The following is a 19748-nucleotide window of genomic DNA, read 5'->3' as shown; positions in this document are numbered from 1 at the left end:
GCAATAATTATACAAATCCAGACCAAGTGAAGTCACTGTAATTCAGAACTAACAAGTGCGCAAAAGTCTCGATCAGATAAAATCGTACTAATGGTCACTTCACTTTATATCCTAATTTGTGTCTGCATCATTTTTCAACGGGCTTAAAGACGTCTTTGTTATCGGCTCACTAACAATCGAGGTTATCTCGCATACTCGGAATGCACGGTTCAGTAATTCCTAAATGTAGAACTAACGTATACGAATCCAAGTCGACTGGATAAGCTACTTCACTTGCGTCTCCCACTTTACGGTCGAGATTTGACGGTCTATCCATCATCCGGATAATAATTTGCTCAGTTACGTCGGCAACTCAGCGAAGTGAGTCTCCGAGTTTGGTATCAGAAGTGTGATGACGTCGCAGTGTAACGTGTTTGTTGTTTTCGCGATTTTGGTAAGCTGTTACCATTGCGGTGATGGCGCGAGAATATTGGGCCTATTTCCAACCGCCTCGATAAGCCATCAAATCGTGTTCCGTAAGCTGACGTTAGAATTGAACAAACGAGGCCACGAACTCGTCGTCTTGACAACGGACCCGGTCAGAGATCCAACTTTGAAGAATTACACCGAGATAGACATCAGCTTTCTTTACGAGAAAGTGACCTTGATAGGTAACATAGTTGATTACCGGGGGAAATTCGACTGGTTCGATATGGTTTTAGCAAATGAGCCAAAGATGCGCCCTCAGATCGCTCAAGTTTTCGGGCATCCGGAGTTGAAGAAATTGTACGAACCGAACAGTGGTGAAAAGTTCGACTTGATATTGATGGAGATATTCATTACACCCATCTACTTGGCTCTTGGTGAGCGATTCAAGGCTCCTGTGATCGGTAAGTAACTTGGTCCGAATGACCTTTCGAAAATTGAACTTTCTGTAAGCGTATATGCTTATGGCAGGCATTGCGAGCACGACTTTGCAGATACATTTGGAATATGGAATCGGCAATCCTATACTGTCATCACACCCATCGAACTGGGGAATAACAGAGACGGCTGGAGCATCGTGGATGTTGTGGGAACGGTTGAAGAACTTCGTGAAATGCTGGAAACATATTCACTACATGAGGACTGTAGTTTTGTCAAATCAACAGGAAATTGCAGAGAAGTTTCTTGGGACTGGTGTATCCAATCTAGCCGATTTGGAGAAGAACATTAGTTTGATTTTTGTCAATCAGCAGGGACCGATATCTTTTGCTAAGCCGAGCGTACCGAATGTTATCGAAATCGGCGGCATGCACGTGCCAGACACGATAAAACCTCTGCCTACAGTATGGAATAGTTGTTGCTTTTTTTTTCACAAAAATGTGAATGAACCAACGATTCTCATTAACAATACGGTGTTTTCATTTCCTATTATAGGATCTTCAGAAGACTCTGGACGAAGCTTCCCAAGGTTTCATTTACATGAGTCTCGGATCAAACGTCAAAAGCAACATGTTGTCGGAGAAAACACGAGACGCTTTCATAACCGCGTTTTCAAAGCTTCCTTACAAGGTGATATGGAAGTTTGAGGATGACCAGCTCAAAGGCAAACCGGACAACGTGATTATCCTGAAGTGGGCGCCGCAACAGGCAATTCTGGGTACTGAAATTCACTGCGGATTGGACGAATAAACGCCTTCTGTAACAGGCGCAATGTAAGATTGATAGATCTCGCCGTGATTTTAATTCTCAATCACGTCTGCCTAGCTCATCACAATATCAAGCTCTTCATATACCAGGGCGGACTCCAGAGTACAGAAGAGGCAATTTCACACGGTGTTCCTTTGGTCGGGATACCAATCATGGGTGATCAAGATACGAATGTGAAAAAAATGGTATCTCTTGGCGTTGCCAAGAGCATAGAGATCACTGACACGAATGCAGACGATATTCTGCTCGCAATACGTTCCGTTGCACTTGACGACAGGTGAGATGATCTTGGCTTTGAGTGCACAACCTCTTCTAAACACACATTACCGTTCACATTTATATTTCAGTTACAAACAGAGGATGTTGAGTTTACGCTTCCTGATCAAAGACAGACCTTACGATACACTCGAGAATGCGATTTGGTGGACGGAACACGTGATACGCCATAGAGGTGCTCCATACCTCCTTTCCACAACCGCAAACGATCCGTGGTACCAACGTCAGGACGTGGATATAATAGCGTTTCTTTCCGCTACATTCGTTACAATTTTAATATTGGTATTACTAATAACCTACAAATGTATTATTTACAATATCAAAGCCTTCAGGTACCGGCCAGTTAACAAGAAAGAGAAAAGAAATTAGCCTCATCTTGCAATCCACTTTTATAATCAATATTGAGGTTCCAATTTCACGATTCCACGTCATTAATTTCATCAAATAAATCTTTAGTAGTAATAAATCGATTATATCTGTCCAGTATACTCTTATCTTGAGTTGCGTAAGTCGACTTTGATAGCAAAATATTTGCTCGATTGTATCAAGTTGAAGGAAGTAACCAGTTTTATGATCCCACGAATTTCGGAATCAGCCCCTATCCATTGTACGCTAATCGTAAATAACGTATCCGTACCGATACCATTTTTTCCTACTGATGAAAAGCTCATTGTCTCTCATTTACGTATGAATATATGTACGTTGGCATTGGGTGATCGTCCATAACGCAAGACTTGAGACCCATACGAATTAGACTCTTGAAACAAGCTCTATCGAGTGTGTGACTTTACCTGTATCAAGATGTCACCGTCTCTTATTGTCGCTGCATCGGCGTTTCTCGAGACTGCGTTGCACTCTATCGTCAACGTACGCATCATTAAAAATTTGGTTGAAAAATAGCTGAGTCTGACCAGCGGGAAAGGTTTGACTTGGTATTGAAAGAGATTTGTCACTTACCCAAATCTTGTTGGCTCTGGTCATCAGTCTGTTAGTCGTTCCGACATCAAAGACCATTATAATTCACCGAGTTCTTCAGTCCTGTACAAATTAGACACTGTTTAATGCTACAAGTTTGGAGTATCGAGAAAGAAGCTAAAAATATCATAGATAATGGATACTGGGGCGTTGTATTAACTTTATCGAAGGCCTTGAACACAGTGGCAGATCTTTTTTTCGCTCAGATTGTGTAACGACAGACTTTAATGCGCTGTAATATATACCGAAATTTTTAAATATTCTTTATCATTATTGTCACTGACTTTTTCACAAATAGGCGTCGTCAGAACAATCAAAACATCGGGATTTATTCGCCAGCGGAATGTTACCAGTCCCGAGGTATTTCGGCGTTGCGCAACGAGTCAACAATAATTAGACCCGTTCATGACAACGTCTGTTCGTTTAGCAATTTTTACTCTGGATCCTTTAATCACCAAAGTCTTCAACAAATGATGGAAAAGTCAACAGTTACCAGGTGACACGAATGGAATTGTGATGTTTTTGATTGGACTGGACACGGTAAAGCAGAGTGTAATTACTGAAACTGTGACTTGCATTCTTTCAATTTTGCCAAATGATCAGTTGGCGGTAGGTTGAAAGACTGACTAAAACCGAACCATGGATCAGCCCTGAATGAAATTCGTGCCAAGCCGATCGCACAGGACGTCAATTTATTAATTTTTTTAAGTTTGTACGGAAATTCGAAAAGACAGGAGGAGTATATAATGGCGTACAAAGTCACTATTGGAAGTCAGAACTTCCTCGTAGGGAACAGGGCGAAAGAGAAGTTTTTATAAGGCATTTATCTTTAGATTTTCTCTGCTTATTTCTTTTCCTTTCACTATTTATCTACCTCTCGAGTCCTGCAGTGTCGCCCGGTTTAATCCCCCTACTATTGACGAAATTCAACCCCATATAACGTGCATCTTCACGTCCCTCAACGATATCGTCGTTTTCATCTCATGACGATTTATTGACATTGAGTAAAACAAGCCAATGGTCCGAAAAAATGAATCGATTAACACCATTTTAATCTGCTTCGAAAAGTGCATCGAAGTAACCACTTAACACTGGAAATTGCAATCCAAAACTCCGATCTTCACTCACCAAATCATTGGATCCTGTCAATGTTTGTATAAATAATCCCTGTTTGCTAAAGAGTAAACGCGAAGTTGTAATGCGTGAGCGTATTTTTTTTTTTTATCTACAGTGTGTGTACAGATCGACCCTACGCATAACGTCTCCGTACTTATCTCATACACTGAATATATGTCATCTCACTCTAAATCTTCTATTTGGATGTTCAGATAGGAGGGCTGTACCTATTTGCAATATCTCGCTGATAGAAAATCCCTCGGCTATTATAAAACAAGGCTAACTGATGTTACCAGCAATTTGGGTTGTGGGAGTGATAGTAGTAGCTGCTGGTTTCGGGAGATCGAGATCTTGAGAGGAACGCGATTCAGTCTGTGAATTCATTAGTGCGAAGATGTCGTGCCGTGTTATTTTCATCGTCTTTATGCTATTAGCGAGTGATTGGCACTTCGGCGACGCAGCGAGAATATTGGCTGTGTTTCCTACAGCCTCTATAAGTCATCAGATCGTATTTCGGAAGCTGACACTGGAACTGAACAAACGAGGTCATGAACTTGTCGTGGTTACACCGGATCCGGTCAACGATCCAACTCTGAAAAACTACACGGAAATTGATGTCAGTTTCCAGTACAATGACAAAGATAGTTTGCCAAATATAATAGGCATGCGAGGAAAAGTCGACTGGTTTGGGTGGTTGAAGGTTCAAGTACCGATGATAACCAGGCAAGTAACTAAGATATTCGAGCAGCCAGATCTCAAGAAACTGTACCATCCTAACAGCGGCGAGAAGTTCGATTTAATATTGATGCAAATGTTTTTCACCCCCGCCTTCATGTCATTCGCCGCACGATTCAAGGCCCCAATGATTGGTGAGTGAGTCAGGTTTATGGTAATTACTTTGTATCCGTTATAAAATCCTAACGAAAGAGACGAAAACTTTCTGTTCACACATACCAAGCACAAAAAAACAAATTTGAACTTGCTGGTGATGAGAGGAATTAACGACAACAGAGTCGGGGCGGCTAGGAGGTCTAGTGGAGTAAGGCTCCGGTCGAGCATCTCTAGATACCAGGTTCGATTCCTGGCTCCGTCGTTAATTTTTCGAATTCACCTGATTTTCAAATTTATATCTCCGACATCAAATCCTAACCTTGATTAAAATCGAAATCTCTGTAATTTTGATCAAAGGTATCCACAGTGCGAGTCTGCAAACATCCATGCAGTACGCGATCGGCAATCCAATATTGCATTCCGATCCGTCAAACTGGCAGCTGGATATGAAGTTCCCCGAGTCATCATGGATACCGTGGAGAAGATTGGACAACTTCATCCAAAGTTGGAGATTCATCCACTATCACAGGACCGTGTATTTGCCAAAACAGCAGAAAATCGCTGAGAAATATCTAGGAATTGATATTCCGGACCTCCACGACTTGGAGAAGAATATCAGCTTGATATTCGTCAATCAGCAGGGGCCGATTTCTTTTGCCAAGCCGAACGTACCGAAGGTTATTGACATTGGTGGCTTTCACGTCACAAATAAGATAAAGCCATTGCCAAAGGTATAATCTTAGAATTCCATTCATCTAAATTATTTTGAGTGGATATACTCTTGCATAGTTTCATGAAACTGTTCTCATTATTTTGACAGGATCTTAAAAAGGTCTTGGACGAAGCTACGCAGGGTTTCGTGTACATGAGTCTTGGATCAAACGTCCATAGCAAAATGCTACCCGAAAAAGCACGGAAAGATATCGTTGCCGCGTTCTCGAAGCTTCCCTACAAAGTGATTTGGAAGTTTGAAGACGATACGCTTAAAAATCTACCGGAAAACGTGATTATCCTGAAGTGGACACCACAGCAGGCTGTTCTCGGTATGAAAAATATACGGAACCCTGTTGAATGAGATTACTAAATTAATATTCTCAATTATTTCCAATAGCTCACCCAAACATCAAAGTATTTATATACCAGGGTGGACTTCAGAGTACAGAAGAAGCCGTTTCTAACGGTGTTCCTTTGATCGGATTGCCGGTTATGAGTGACCAGGACATGAATGTCAGGAAAATGGAGTCTGTTGGTGTTGCCAAGAAGCTGGAAATTACTAACATAAACGAGAAAGATTTCTTTGAGGCGGTACGCACTGTCGCAGGTGACGACGGGTAAGATTCTTGAGGCTTCACGAGTTCCCTATCAATGTTCTCATTTTCCTCCATGATTTATATGTACGAACCCTTTGTTATTTTAAAGATACAAGCAGAGGATGCTGAATTTGCGTTCCCTGCTTAAGGACAAACCTTATAATATGCTTGAGAACGCAGTTTGGTGGACGGAACACGTGATAAGACACAGAGGTGCTCCATACCTACACTCCACAACCGCTGACCAGCCGTGGTATCAGCGTCAGGACATGGACATAGTAGCATTTCTTTCCGCCATGTTTGTCATTTCATCAATCCTATCGCTATTTATTTTATATAAGTATGTAATTTATAGTCTTAGAATAGGCAGTGACCCGACAGTCGAGAAAAGTAAGAAGCGGAATTAGATTAATCGCTACAGTTTACATAATGCATTTTCATTTGCTGACGCAAGTCGGTAGTTTGATAAATATTCCGCTGTAACGCGAATATGAAACAGTAAGTTCACTTTCCATTCAAAGCTATTAACGAATTCTGCTGAAGTTGACTGAGACTGATCTTGATGCTCGTTGTGCAAACGTCATCACACCTCATCCACGAAGTAAGAAGGATAACTTAAGTTCAATTTTTGGCAATTTTTGTAGCCAGGATTACTGAATCTCATCAAAATGAATATATTTGGGGCATTCCATGATGTTTCGATCAAGATTCTATGTCGATATCTCAAATTGGATTTCAAGTTTCTTATGTGAAAGTACGTGACTAAAAATTAAAATGCCAATTTTCTTCAGAATGTTTTAGTCCCAGCGTTTCTGAGGCATGAAAACGCGAAAAACGTGAAAAAAACACTTCCTAAAATCTGTAAAAATTTAGAAAATTTGTATAAAATATTTTTGAAAAATGGTGACACCTATTGAAAGATGGAGATTTCATAAATTTTGAAGGATAAATAATAAATATGATGAAACAAAAACAAAAACTTCATATTATTTGATTGCATTTTTGACATATGGATGAAAATGAACGCTCATTATAATATGGGCCGAAAAATTTCATAGCTCATCCCAACATCAAGCTATTCGTGTACCAGGGTGGACTCCAGAGTACGGAAGAAGCCGTATCGCGCGGTGTGCCTCTGGTCGCGTTGCCGGTAATGAGTGACCAAGACGTGAATGTGAATAAAATAGTGTCACCACGGATGATCTACTGGATGCGCTAAGTACCGTTGCACGTGGTACGAGGTAAGATTCTTAATTTTCAATTCGTTGATATAGCAGACTGGCCAGCGGAAAAAGTTTGACTTGGTATTGAAAGAGGTTTGTCACTTACCCAAATGTTGTTGGCTCTGGTCATCAGTGTGTTAGGTGTTCCCACATCGAAAACCTTTATAATTCATCCGAGTTCTTGAGTTCTGTAAAAATTAGACACTGTTTAATGCTACAAGTTTGCTAGTATCGAGAAAGAAGCGAAAAATATCATAGATCATGGATACTGGGGCGTTGTATTAACTTTATCGAAAGCTTTGAACACAGTGGCAGATCTTTTTTTCACTCAGATTGTGTAACGACAGACTTCAATGCGCTGTAATATGTACCGAAATTTTTAAATATTCTTCATTATTATTGTCAGCGACTTTTTCACAAATAGGCGTCGTCAGAACAATCAAAGCATCGGGATTTATTCGCGAGCGGAATGTTACCAGTCCCGAGGTATTTCGCCGTTGCGCAACGAGTCAACATTAATTAGACCCGTTCATGACAACGTTTGTTCGTTTTGCAATTTTTGCTCTGGATCTTCTGCTCCGGATTCTTTAATCACCGAAGTCTTCAACAGATGATGGGAAAATCAATAGTTACCAGGTTACACGAATGGAATTGTGATGTTTTTAATTGGACTGGACACGGTGGAGCAAAGTGTAATTAATGAAACTGTGACTTGCATTTTCGCAATTATGCCAAAGGATCAGTTAGCGAGAGGTTGAAAGACTGAGTCAAACCAAACCATGGATCAGCTCTGAATGAAATTCGTGTTAAGCCGATCGTGCAGCACGTCGGTTTCTTTTTATGTTTGTACGAAAATTCGAAAAGGCAGGAGAAGTATATAATGGTGTACAAAGTCACCATTGGAAGTCGGGCCTCCCTCGATTCAATATTCCAGTCATTAATCATCCCTTTCAACGGTATACCAGCCCACACACACACAAATTCAGCCTTACCATCATCGCAAGATCAGCCGGGATAGGAGCGAGAATTTTTACCGTGGTAAAACAGGCTGAGAAAATGGTGTATAGAAAAGCCAAGAGACAAACAGAGAGAGAGAGAGAGAGAGAGAGAGAGAGAGAGAGAATATATGACGATGAAGAAAGACTGAGACAAGGGGTGAAAAAATTGGATCGCAGGGGACAGGGCGAAAAAGATATTTTTATGAGCGTTTATCTTCGGATTTTCTCTGCTTATTCCTTTCCCTTTCTCTCTCTATATGGGTCTCGAATCCTTCAATGTAGCCCAGTTAAATCCCTGATTATTGACGAATTTAAACCCCATATAACGTGCATCTTCACGTTCCTCAATGACACCGTCCTTTTCCTCTCACGGCAACTTATTGTCGTTGAGTAATACAAGCTAATGGTCCGGAAAACGAACGGATTAACACCATTTTATTCTACTTCGAAAAGTGCATCGAAGCAACCACGTCACACTGGAACATTCAATTCAAAAATCTGACGTTCACACACCAAATAATTGAATACTGTCAATGTTTGTACAAATATTCCCAGTTCGGGAAAGGGGAAACGCGAAGTTGTCATGAGTGAGCGTTTCTTTATCGACAGAGTGACCCTACGCATAACGCCTCCGTACTTACACGTCATACACTGAATATATGTCGTCTCACATTGAATCCTCTATTTCACCGATCAGATACAATGGTTGAACCTATTTGCAATATTTCGCTGATAGACAATCTCTTGGTTATCAAAACCAAGGCTATCTCTTGTTATTAGCAATTTAATGTTAAGAAGTGATAATAATAATTGCAGGCATCGGCAGATCGAGATCTTGGTAGGAACGCGATTCAGTCTGTGAAGTCGTCAGTGCGAAGATGTCGTGGCGTGTTATTTTCATCGTGTTTACGCTATTAGCGAGTGATTGGCACTTCGGCGATGCGGCAAGAATATTGGCTGTACTTCCTACAGCCTCTGTAAGTCATCAGGTCGTATTTCAGAAGTTGATGTTGGAACTGAACAAACGAGGTCATGAACTTGTCGTCGTTACACCGAATCCGGTCAACGATCCAACTCTGAAAAACTACACGGAAATTGATATCAGTTTTCAGTACAGTGACAAAGATACTTTGCCAAATATCATAAACCTGCGGGGAAACGTCGACTGGTTTGGGCTCCTAAAGGTATTTGAACCGATGCTGAGCAAGCATGCAGTTCAGATATTCGAGCACCCAGAGCTCAAGAAACTGTACGATCCTAACAGCGGTGAGGAGTTTGATTTAATATTGATGCAAATGTTTATCACTCCCGCTTTTATGTCATTCGCCGCACGATTCAAGGCCCCGATGATTGGTGAGTGAGTCAGATTTATGAAAATTATTTTGTAGCCGTTACAAAATCGTAACTCGAAATTTCTGTAATTCTGAACGAAGGTATCGTCAGTGCAAGTTTGCAAACAAGCGTGCAGTACGCGATCGGCAATCCAATATTGCATTCCGATCCGTCGAACTGGCAGCTGGACATGAAGTCTCCCGGGTCATCATGGATACCGTGGAGAAGATTGGACAACTTCATCCAAAGTTGGAGATTCATCCACTACCACAGGACCGTGATTTTGCCAAAATACCAGAAAATCGCTGAGAAATATCTAGGAATTGATATTCCGGACCTCCACGACTTGGAGAAGAATGTCAGCTTGATATTCGTTAATCAGCAAGGGCCGATTTCCTTTGCCAAGCCGAACGTGCCCAAGGTTATTGAAATCGGTGGCTTTCACGTCGCAGATAAGATAAAGCCATTGCCAAAGGTATAATCTTAGAATTCCATTTGTCAAAATTATTTTGAGCAGGTAGACTCTTGAATAGTTCTATGAAACTGTTCTCATTATTTTGACAGGATCTTAAGAAGGTCTTGGATGAAGCCACACAAGGTTTCGTGTACATGAGTCTTGGATCCAACATCCAGAGCAACATGTTGCCCGAAAAAGCACGGAAAGATATCGTTGCCGCGTTCTCGAAGCTTCCCTACAAAGTGATTTGGAAGTTTGAAGACGATACGCTTAAAAATCTACCGGAAAACGTGATTATCCTGAAGTGGACACCACAGCAGGCTGTTCTCGGTAAGAAAAATATACTGAACCCCGTTGGATAAGACTACTAAATTAATATTCACAATAATTTCCAATAGCTCACCCAAACATCAAGGTATTTATATACCAGGGTGGACTTCAGAGTACAGAAGAAGCCGTTTCTAACGGTGTTCCTTTGATCGGATTGCCGGTTATGAGTGACCAGGACATGAATGTCAGGAAAATGGAGTCTGTTGGTGTTGCTAAGAAGCTGGAAATTACTAACATAAACGAGAAAGATTTCTTTGAGGCGGTACGCACTGTCGCAGGTGACGACGGGTAAGATTCTTGAGGCTTCATGAGTTCCCTATCAATGTTCTCATTTTCCTCCATGATTTATATGTACGAACCCTTTGTTATTTTAAAGATACAAGCAGAGGATGCTGAACTTGCGTTCCCTGCTCAAAGACAAACCTCACGATATGCTTGAGAACGCAGTTTGGTGGACGGAACACGTGATAAGACACAGAGGTGCTCCACACCTGCACTCCACAACCGCTGACGAACCGTGGTACCAACGTCAGGATATGGACATTATAGCGTTTCTTTCCGCCATGTTTGTCATTTTATCAATTCTGTCGGTATTCATTTTTTACAAGTGTGTAATTTTAAGTATTAGATTAGCGAGTCACCCGACAGTCGAGAAGAGTAAGAAGCGTAATTAGATTAATCGCTACAGTTTACATAATGCATTTTCATTTGCTGACGCAAGTCGGTAGTTTGATAAGTATTCGGATTTGACGCGAATATGTAACAGTGAGTCCACTTTTCAGTCAAAGCTATTAACGAAATTCTGCTTACACTAATCGAGGCTGATCTCGATGCTCGTTGTGCAACCGTCATCACACCTCATCCACGAAGAAAGACGGATAACCTGCGTTCAATTGTTGGCGATTTTTGAAGCCTGGATTACTAAATCTCATTAAAATTATGTATATGTGGCATTCCATGATGTTTCGATCAAGGTTCTACGTCGATATCTGAAATTGGATTTGAAATATTTCAGATGAAAGTACGTGTTGAAAAATGAGAATGCCAAGTTTCTTCAGAATTTTTTAGTCCCAGCTCATTTGAAGTCTGATTTAAAAACTTGAAAAACACCCCACTTTGTAAAAAAATTCATGAAAATCTTATCAAGTATAAAAAAAAAATTTGACACCTGTTAGAAGATAAACATTTCATAACTTAAAAAGATAAGTAAGAAAAATGCTAAAAAAAACAATTATTTCTTATTATTGGATGGCATTTTTGACACAAGTATGAACAGAAAATCACATCATAATATCGATGAATAGGAATTTTTCGGCCCACATGTAAAAAAAAGTTTTAACACCTATCAGAAGATGGAAGATTTTGAAGAAACAAAACACCATGCTTCAACGTCCCAAATGAGCTTCTATGTTTCTTCTCACGTCAAAAATCCAATCTAATAATATTGATAATTTTTTTTTCATCATTTTTCTTGCTTATCTTCTAAAGTTATGAAATCTCCCACTTCAAATACGTGTCAAATTTGAAAAAAAAAATAATCAGCATTTCCCGGGTTTTCGTAGATTTTAGAAAGTGGGTTGTTTTCCAAGTTTTTAAATCATACTTCAGATATGCTGGGTCAGAAAATTCTGAAAAAAATTGCGGTTGCGTTTTTTGTCATGTATTTTCATACAGCAAATTTTAAAGCCAATCTCAGACATCGATGTGAAATCTTGATGGTGATGTCATCTAATGTCCCATACATATATAAATGACAGAGCGTGTATAAATAAGCGGTACGTCGAAAATGAATCTACTCATGGAAAGATATTGTCGTATTCACACGAATGTATACACACGTCATGTTGGTCATTAACAGCGACGTACTAGCGAGCCTCAGTCTAACAACAGACTTCTTTGAGTCAACTCAATATTACCTAATCTAAGCGCTTGTTGTTATATTCCCGTTCATGTAACATGTATGTGTGAAAGTAGTGAAATATTACGAATAGAACTGAAATGTAAATGATTATGAATTGATAATGAACTCGTAAGCTTGAAAATTACGAAGCTTGATAACTTTTTGTCACAGATTTGTACTGATTTGTCAAAAAATTATTTCCAGATTTTCATGATTAACTAATCATAAACCAAAACAATATTTGCAAAATTTGGTTGCTGTGAAAAATAGGGCATGCCTGAAAAATGGAATACTAATTAAGTGATCCAATTTATTTAATCAATCCTGGAGTTAAGCTACTCAAGGTCATATTATACATAACCAATGCTTGATCTTTTGTTATCGATGCTTGACTGATTAGCGTCTTCACTACACTTATCTTTTTCAGTTCAGTTATCTAAGCAAATGTATTTACGTATGATTGTTGGAAGCCGTAATCAACATCGGCAGCTGGGGTAAATATTTTAATAGGCAACGATTACTGTATTTACTTTCAGCCGGTTTCTGGATTTGTCTTCTGTCCGTATAAAAACTCCAGAATGTGAAGAGTTCAGTTATCTAAGCAAGTGTATTTACGCATAATTGTCAGTTGAGAGCAGTAATCAACTTTAGCCTGGCAGCCTGGGTACAAAAGTTTAACTGCTAAGACGAACGAAGTACAGAGTGTGAAGTATGGAATTGTGGAAGATTAGTAGCAACATGCCACGGTGGACTTTTTTCACGGCGTTGATGTTACTTGGGTGTCGATTAGATTGCGGTGATGGAGCGAGAATATTGAGCATATTCCCAGCACCATCGATAAGCCACCAATCGGTATTTCGGAAGCTGACCTTGGAACTGAATAAACGAGGCCACGAACTCGTTGTTGTGACGACAGACCCGATTAAAGACTCGACTTTGAAAAATTACAAAGAAATCGATATCAGCTTCCTCTACAAGGAGAAAAACTACATCGGTAGTGTTGTGGATTTTCGAGGAAAAATAGACTGGTATTCAAGGTTGTCGATGCTTGAAACGATTATGAGCTCGCAGGTTACCCAGATATTCAGTTTTCCGGAGTTCAAGAAATTGTACGAACCAGGCAGCGGTGAAAAGTTTGACTTGGTATTGATGGAGATATTCTTTTCGCCTGCTTTTATGGCCTTAGCCGAACGATTCAAGGCTCCGTTAATTGGTGAGCGATATATATTCATCTAGAATATTCTCTGTCAACCTATGCGTTAATTTTTTTTTTTGACATATAAACTTTTTTCATCTATTCGAGGTATCGCCAGTGCGAATCTGCAGCTAGGTGTGCAATATGGAATAGGCGAACCTATATTACCGTCTCACCCATCGATTTTGGAAATGACCGTGAAAGGGGGTGATTCATGGATGCCGTGGCAGCGGCTTCAAAATTTCATTTACAGTTGGAGGATAATTCATTATTACAGAACTGTCACTTTACCGAAACACAAGGAACTTGCCGAAAAGTATCTCGGCATTGAGATTAAAGATCTTCACGAAATGGAGAAAAACATTAGTTTAATTTTCGTTAATCAGCAGAAACCGATTTCCTTCGTTAGGCCGAATGTTCCAAAGGTCGTTGAAATCGGTGGCTTTCACGTGTCTGACAAACGCAAGCCTCTGCCTAAGGTAACGTTCATTTTATGGTATCATAATCTGGTAACAAATAAGATTTTTCAATCCCTTTGGCAGGATCTTCAGAAAACTTTGGATGAAGCTACGCAGGGTTTTATCTACATGAGTCTTGGATCGAACGTCAAGAGCAACACGTTGTCGAAGAAAACACGGGACGCTTTCATAACCGCGTTTTCAAAGCTCCCATACAAAGTGATTTGGAAGTTTGAGAACGATGAGCTCGAAGGCAAACCGGACAACGTGATCATCCTCAAGTGGGCACCGCAACAGGCTATTTTAGGTACTGACAACACAAGTCTGCAAAACAATATTTTTTTTCAGCTGCACAGGATGTTTTTGAGAAATGTTATGTTTTCGATTGGGCTGAATTCAAAAATGACTTCCATTTCCCTCCAATACGTACAGTGTTCTTGCAAAATACAAGGTATTTGCATAACAAAAAGCATAACATTAATGACGAAAATCACCACATTATTACAACGAACTGAACAATGTTTCTTGTAAAATCAAACAAAAAATTTCTTCATAAAGTGTGTTTAACATTCCGTATTTATTCTTTTCGCCTATGAAATACGCGTTATATCGATGCTTGACCGAACACGCTTCAGCTTTCCATTTTCTATTTCTCTGTTTGTATATATTCTCGAATCTCATTCTTAAATCTTATCCATATCAAATGGAAGTAAGAAATCACTTTTGCTTAGGGTTTTTAAAATCAAGAACAGGATATCTGATTTCGAATTAAACCGGAGTTTCACTCTGAATGAAACTACAAACACGAATTGAACAAACAACGTGACGTGATGGAATTTTTAGATTATTTTTTCCGGCTCCAGTGAGCAAAAATCTATTTAAAAAACAGTATAAAAAAAACCTGTGCAGTTTTTCGGTTGCAGACCTGTGTAATTCTCACGGCAAAAACGATTGTACGCAAGCAATGATAGATGTGATGTACGTCGTCATTTGAAGCCTCAATTTCGTTGGCACAGCTCATCCCAACATCAAGCTCTTCGTGTACCAGGGTGGACTCCAGAGTACGGAAGAAGCCGTATCGCACGGTGTGCCTCTGGTTGGGTTGCCGGTAATGGGGGACCAAGATGTGAACGTGAATAAAATGGTGTCTCTTGGCGTAGCCAAGAAGTTGGAGATCACCGACGTCACCAAAGATGATCTACTGGATGCGATAAATACCGTTGCACGTAATGCGAGGTAAGATTCTCAATTTTCAATTCGTTGGTATGACATTTCTCTCTGAATTCTGGTATCAACTGACAAGTAATACCTCATGCTTATCTATCCATGCTTCAGCTACAAACAGAAGATGATGAATTTGCGCTCGTTGCTGAAGGACAAACCGCAAGATTCACTTAAAAGTGCGGTCTGGTGGACGGAACACGTTATACGACACGGAGGTGCTCCATACCTGCATTCGACTACCGCTGAGGAGCCGTGGTACCAACGTCAGGACATGGACATAATCGCCTTTCTTTCCGCTGCGTTCGTTATCACTTTGATCCTGACTAATCTCATATTATACAAGTGCGTAATCTACACTATCAGAGCGTTCGCTGTTCATTCGGTTGATAAAAAGAAGAAACGAAGTTAACCTCCCAGACGTTGCGTTGATTTCAATTAGCTATGTTCTATCGCAATGATATTTTTTTGATATTATCAACTCTTGAAATATCAGTCAAAGTTGGAATGGCACGAATGAAATTCTAACATGTCTCTAGAATTTTTCGCCAGGCCGCGATACGAATAATTAAACCTACCCATCATACCGAACACTTTCACGTTATCGACTCATATTTTCATTTTACTTTACTGTACTGAAGTCTTTTGAGAAATAAACTTGCAATACCCATTTCTTGGTCGAATTTGATTTTGGTATCCTCATCCAGTCCTTCAAAAGTTGACTCTAATTATGACGAGGCACTTGATTCAGTAAATCAGCTCGAAATGAACATAAGATAAATCATTGTGAAAAATGGTTGTGATCGGAACGATTTTTTAATCAATCAGTAATTCAACACCTAACCATTCAATTTACTAGATTCAACCAGTGAATAATCTTTTTATTCTCCCAGCGTTGCCAGTAACTGCTAGTGGCTAAGAACCGTGCGTTAACTTATCAAACATGATACGGCATTATCTTTATCCATTAGTTTTCTTAGACTCATCATACTTTAATGCGATCACAACTTCTCTTCATGCTTTCGGTATGCCAAATGAAATTCTTATCTGTGACCGCTGAAACGAGAAATGCCATCCTGTCTTTTCTCTTTTCAGATATGTTTCACAGACTACTCAAGAGTATCGTGCTTTACAATATCACTATTCGGACGGTAAGTATATCGATTATGCTAGACCTTGTTTACATATTTGTAAGCTATACTTGACTGCAAGTCACCGTCATTAACCAAATCGTAGACCAAGAGGCCAACTGCCGAAACAAACACAGCTCAGTTTGTCGAATTGCTTGTATACACAGCCATCCGGAGTTTAACAAAAAAAAAAAAAAAAACCACGAACCGAACAGTGGACAAAAGTTAAGTTTAATTTCTCGATAATAGAGATGCTTATGACATCCGCCTTCATGCCTATAAGAGTACAGTTATTCGTATCAAAATTTAATTCAATCAACGCTTTTCATGCATAACGTGACATTTTCTTCCCTCCTAGAGGATTTTAAAAAGACTTTGGATGAAGTTATGCAAGATTTTATATTCATGAGTCTGGGATCGAACGTCAAAAGTAAAGGTTCAGGTGTGTTTCTAGTCAATTTTTAACCTTCCTTGAGCAGCACTTAAGCCGTACTGTGCTCAACATCGATGGTCACTACCTCAGGTTGTGTTCCGTGAATCACCGACGCACTAATAGTATAATAATAATCTCAGACAAACGGGTATCACGTTTTTCTTACGCTAATCTACAATCTTATCCCTGATTCGTCGGTGAAAAACGCTGTCTCACGTCGTTACCGCTTCCACCCGTCCGACAGTTCCAAGATTTAAACGACACATCGACACGTTTTGTTGTGATAATGAACAGCTTATAGTGGGTCGCGTGACGTAATAGTAGAGCGTATTGGGCATTTCTAGTCAGTCTGCTGGTGCGCATGGTCTGACGAGTTGATAGAAGAAAAACAAGTCAGTGCAGTGCGTGACTCCAATTGCACGAGGAAAATGTCACGGTGTCTTAATATCGCCGCATTGGCGTTAATTGTTATTTGGTTGAACTGCGGCGATGGCGCGAGAATCTTGGGCATATTTCCCACCGCTTCAATAAGTCATCAAGTCGTATTCCGGACGCTGACTTTGGAGCTGAATAAACGAGGTCACGAACTCGTTATTGTTACGACAGACCCGGTCAAGGATACGAGCATAAAAAACTACCAGGAAATTGACATCAGCTTTTTATACGATGATATTGCAAAGGAGGTCATAAATATCATAAATTTTCGCGGTAACATGAATTGGTATGTGCAGTTCACAATGTTTGAATCAATGGTGTGGGAACAAATGGGTCGGATATTCAGTCATCCGGAGTTTAAGAAAGTGTACGAACCCAACAGTGGAGAAAAGTTCGACCTTATACTGATGGAAATTTTCTTTACACCTGGTTTCATGGCTCTGGCTGAACGATTTAACGCTCCAATAATTGGTGAGTAATCCAGTTTCTCATCTCAAAACTTTTCAAGCTATTCGGTAGCTCGACTGCGTTTCGATATACCTATCTAAGAACTATCAATAACTCTGCAATATTATCGTTGGTCAGGTATTGCAAGTGCGAGTTTGCAGCTGAGTTTGCAATACGGAATCGGCAATCCCATTCTGCCTTCTCATCCATCGAGTTGGGAACAGGACGTCAAATTTCGTAATTCATGGACACCATGGCAACGGCTGGAAGATTTCTTCCAGTGCTGGAGAATGATTTACTACTATAGGACTGTCTCCCTACCGAAACAAAAAGAGATCGCGGAACAATATCTGGGAATTGAGGTTTCGGATCTTCATGATTTGGAGAAAAACATCAGCTTGATATTCGTCAATCAGCAAGGTCCGATTTCCTTCGCCAGGCCAAATGTTCCGAACATTATTGAAATCGGTGGATTTCACGTGTCTGATAAAATCAAACCTCTGCCCAAGGTATCGTGCAATATTTTTCATAATAATGTGCTTCAACCAACGATTCTCGCTAACGATACGGTGTTTTCATTTCCTATTACAGGATCTTCAGAAGACTCTGGACGAAGCTACCCAGGGTTTCATTTACATGAGTCTCGGATCGAACGTCAAGAGCAACATGTTGTCGGAGAAATCACGAGACGCTTTCATAACCGCATTTTCAAAGCTTCCTTACAAGGTGATATGGAAGTTTGAGGATGACCAGCTCAAAGGCAAACCGGACAACGTGATTATCCTGAAGTGGGCGCCGCAACAGGCAATTCTGGGTACTGAAATTCACTGCGGATTGGACGAATGAACGCCTTCTGTAACAGGCGCAATGTAAGATTGATAGATCTCGCCATGATTTTAATTCTCAATCACGTCTGTCTAGCTCATCCGAACATCAAACTCTTCATCTACCAAGGTGGACTCCAGAGTACCGAGGAAGCCGTATCGCACGGTGTGCCTCTGGTTGGGATACCGGTAATGGGTGACCAAGACATGAACGTGAAAAAAATGGTGTCTCTAGGCGTTGCCGTGAAACTAGACATCCTCAATATAAATGTGGATGACTTGCTCGAAGCAATACGCACCGTTACACTTGACAATAAGTAAGACTCTTGAGGTCAAATCATGTGTCAGCTTTTGAATAATATTCTTGGGACATTGAAGACGAGTTTATCCCCATGTTTCTATTGCAGCTACAAACAGAGGATGCTGAATTTGGGCTCGCTGTTAAAAGACAAGCCACAAAATACCCTCCAGAACGCGATTTGGTGGACAGAGCATGTGATACGTCACAAAGGCGCTCCGTACCTGCATTCGACAACCGCTGACAGCCCGTGGTACCAACGTCAAGACATGGACATAATAGCGTTTCTGACCGCAGGATTTGTCTCTATTTCGATCTTGGCAATTTTGATATTGTACAAGTGCGCGATTCGCGGTATCAAAATGTTTAATCACAGACCAGTTGATAAGCAAAAGAGAAAGAGAAGTTAACGTTTTCATGTACTAAATAATCAAGCTAGACCGAAGTGAAATTCCTACAAATTTATATCAGCCCAAATCAATCAACTGATAACCCAATAGTGTCACTACTCCAACGATAATAACCGAGTGTATTTGAGCAGTAAAAATAACGACGAATAATGGGAATCTGTACAAAGTGACATTTCTTAATCTGTAACATACCAAAGCTGTGGACATCGACCTCGCTTCCCTTAATTGCACACGCAACCTTGATCGAAGAATCTAGTCACACAAGTTCCAAACGGATGTTTCAATCGAGTTCATCGAGACTTCAACTACGTTGCGGTGTTTTGATAAAAACTCCCGCATGATAAGAGCTTCGTCGGAAAAGGTAGAGCAGTAGCTAATTCATATGTTCAAGACATCTGAATTCTGTGAAACGAGGATGCCTTCCGACCGCGTCCGGATGTCCGATGTTTATTTCCCGCCTGTGCCAATACCGAGACCC

General features: G+C 40.3%; 4 protein-coding genes across 4 annotated transcripts; all 4 read left to right on the top strand.

Annotated features, from left to right (window-relative positions):
- Positions 1-319: 319 nt before the first annotated feature.
- Positions 320-12564, top strand: LOC124186582. The gene is made up of 16 exons (XM_046578414.1): positions 320-869; positions 937-1307; positions 1399-1621; positions 1729-1948; positions 2019-2315; positions 2471-2565; positions 4473-4907; positions 5227-5600; positions 5690-5912; positions 5981-6200; positions 6289-6457; positions 9243-9753; positions 9834-10207; positions 10297-10519; positions 10588-10807; positions 10896-12564. Exons 1-16 carry the CDS (start codon positions 392-394, stop codon positions 11191-11193), a joined length of 4731 nt encoding a protein of 1576 aa, XP_046434370.1. The 5' UTR covers positions 320-391; the 3' UTR covers positions 11194-12564.
- Positions 4255-7105, top strand: LOC124187009 (UDP-glycosyltransferase UGT5-like). Its single transcript, XM_046579245.1, has 5 exons — positions 4255-4907; positions 5227-5600; positions 5690-5912; positions 5981-6200; positions 6289-7105. Exons 1-5 carry the CDS (start codon positions 4433-4435, stop codon positions 6584-6586), a joined length of 1590 nt encoding a protein of 529 aa, XP_046435201.1. The 5' UTR covers positions 4255-4432; the 3' UTR covers positions 6587-7105.
- A 391-nt stretch (positions 12565-12955) lies between the features above and the next one.
- Positions 12956-15966, top strand: LOC124187007 (UDP-glucosyltransferase 2-like). The gene is made up of 5 exons (XM_046579243.1): positions 12956-13632; positions 13723-14093; positions 14157-14379; positions 15089-15308; positions 15408-15966. The coding sequence occupies exons 1-5, from the start codon at positions 13131-13133 to the stop codon at positions 15703-15705; spliced, it is 1614 nt and encodes a 537-aa protein (XP_046435199.1). The 5' UTR covers positions 12956-13130; the 3' UTR covers positions 15706-15966.
- A 1181-nt stretch (positions 15967-17147) lies between these two features.
- On the top strand, positions 17148-19432 carry LOC124187008 (UDP-glycosyltransferase UGT5-like). Its single transcript, XM_046579244.1, has 5 exons — positions 17148-17762; positions 17877-18247; positions 18330-18552; positions 18660-18879; positions 18970-19432. Exons 1-5 carry the CDS (start codon positions 17285-17287, stop codon positions 19268-19270), a joined length of 1593 nt encoding a protein of 530 aa, XP_046435200.1. The 5' UTR covers positions 17148-17284; the 3' UTR covers positions 19271-19432.
- Positions 19433-19748: the final 316 nt, after the last annotated feature.

Source organism: Neodiprion fabricii, chromosome 7 (genome assembly GCF_021155785.1).
Source record: "Neodiprion fabricii isolate iyNeoFabr1 chromosome 7, iyNeoFabr1.1, whole genome shotgun sequence".
Lineage (NCBI taxonomy): Eukaryota > Metazoa > Arthropoda > Insecta > Hymenoptera > Diprionidae > Neodiprion > Neodiprion fabricii.
The sequence above is the reverse complement of the archived record's forward strand: the minus strand, read 5'-3'. Positions and strand labels throughout refer to the sequence as shown.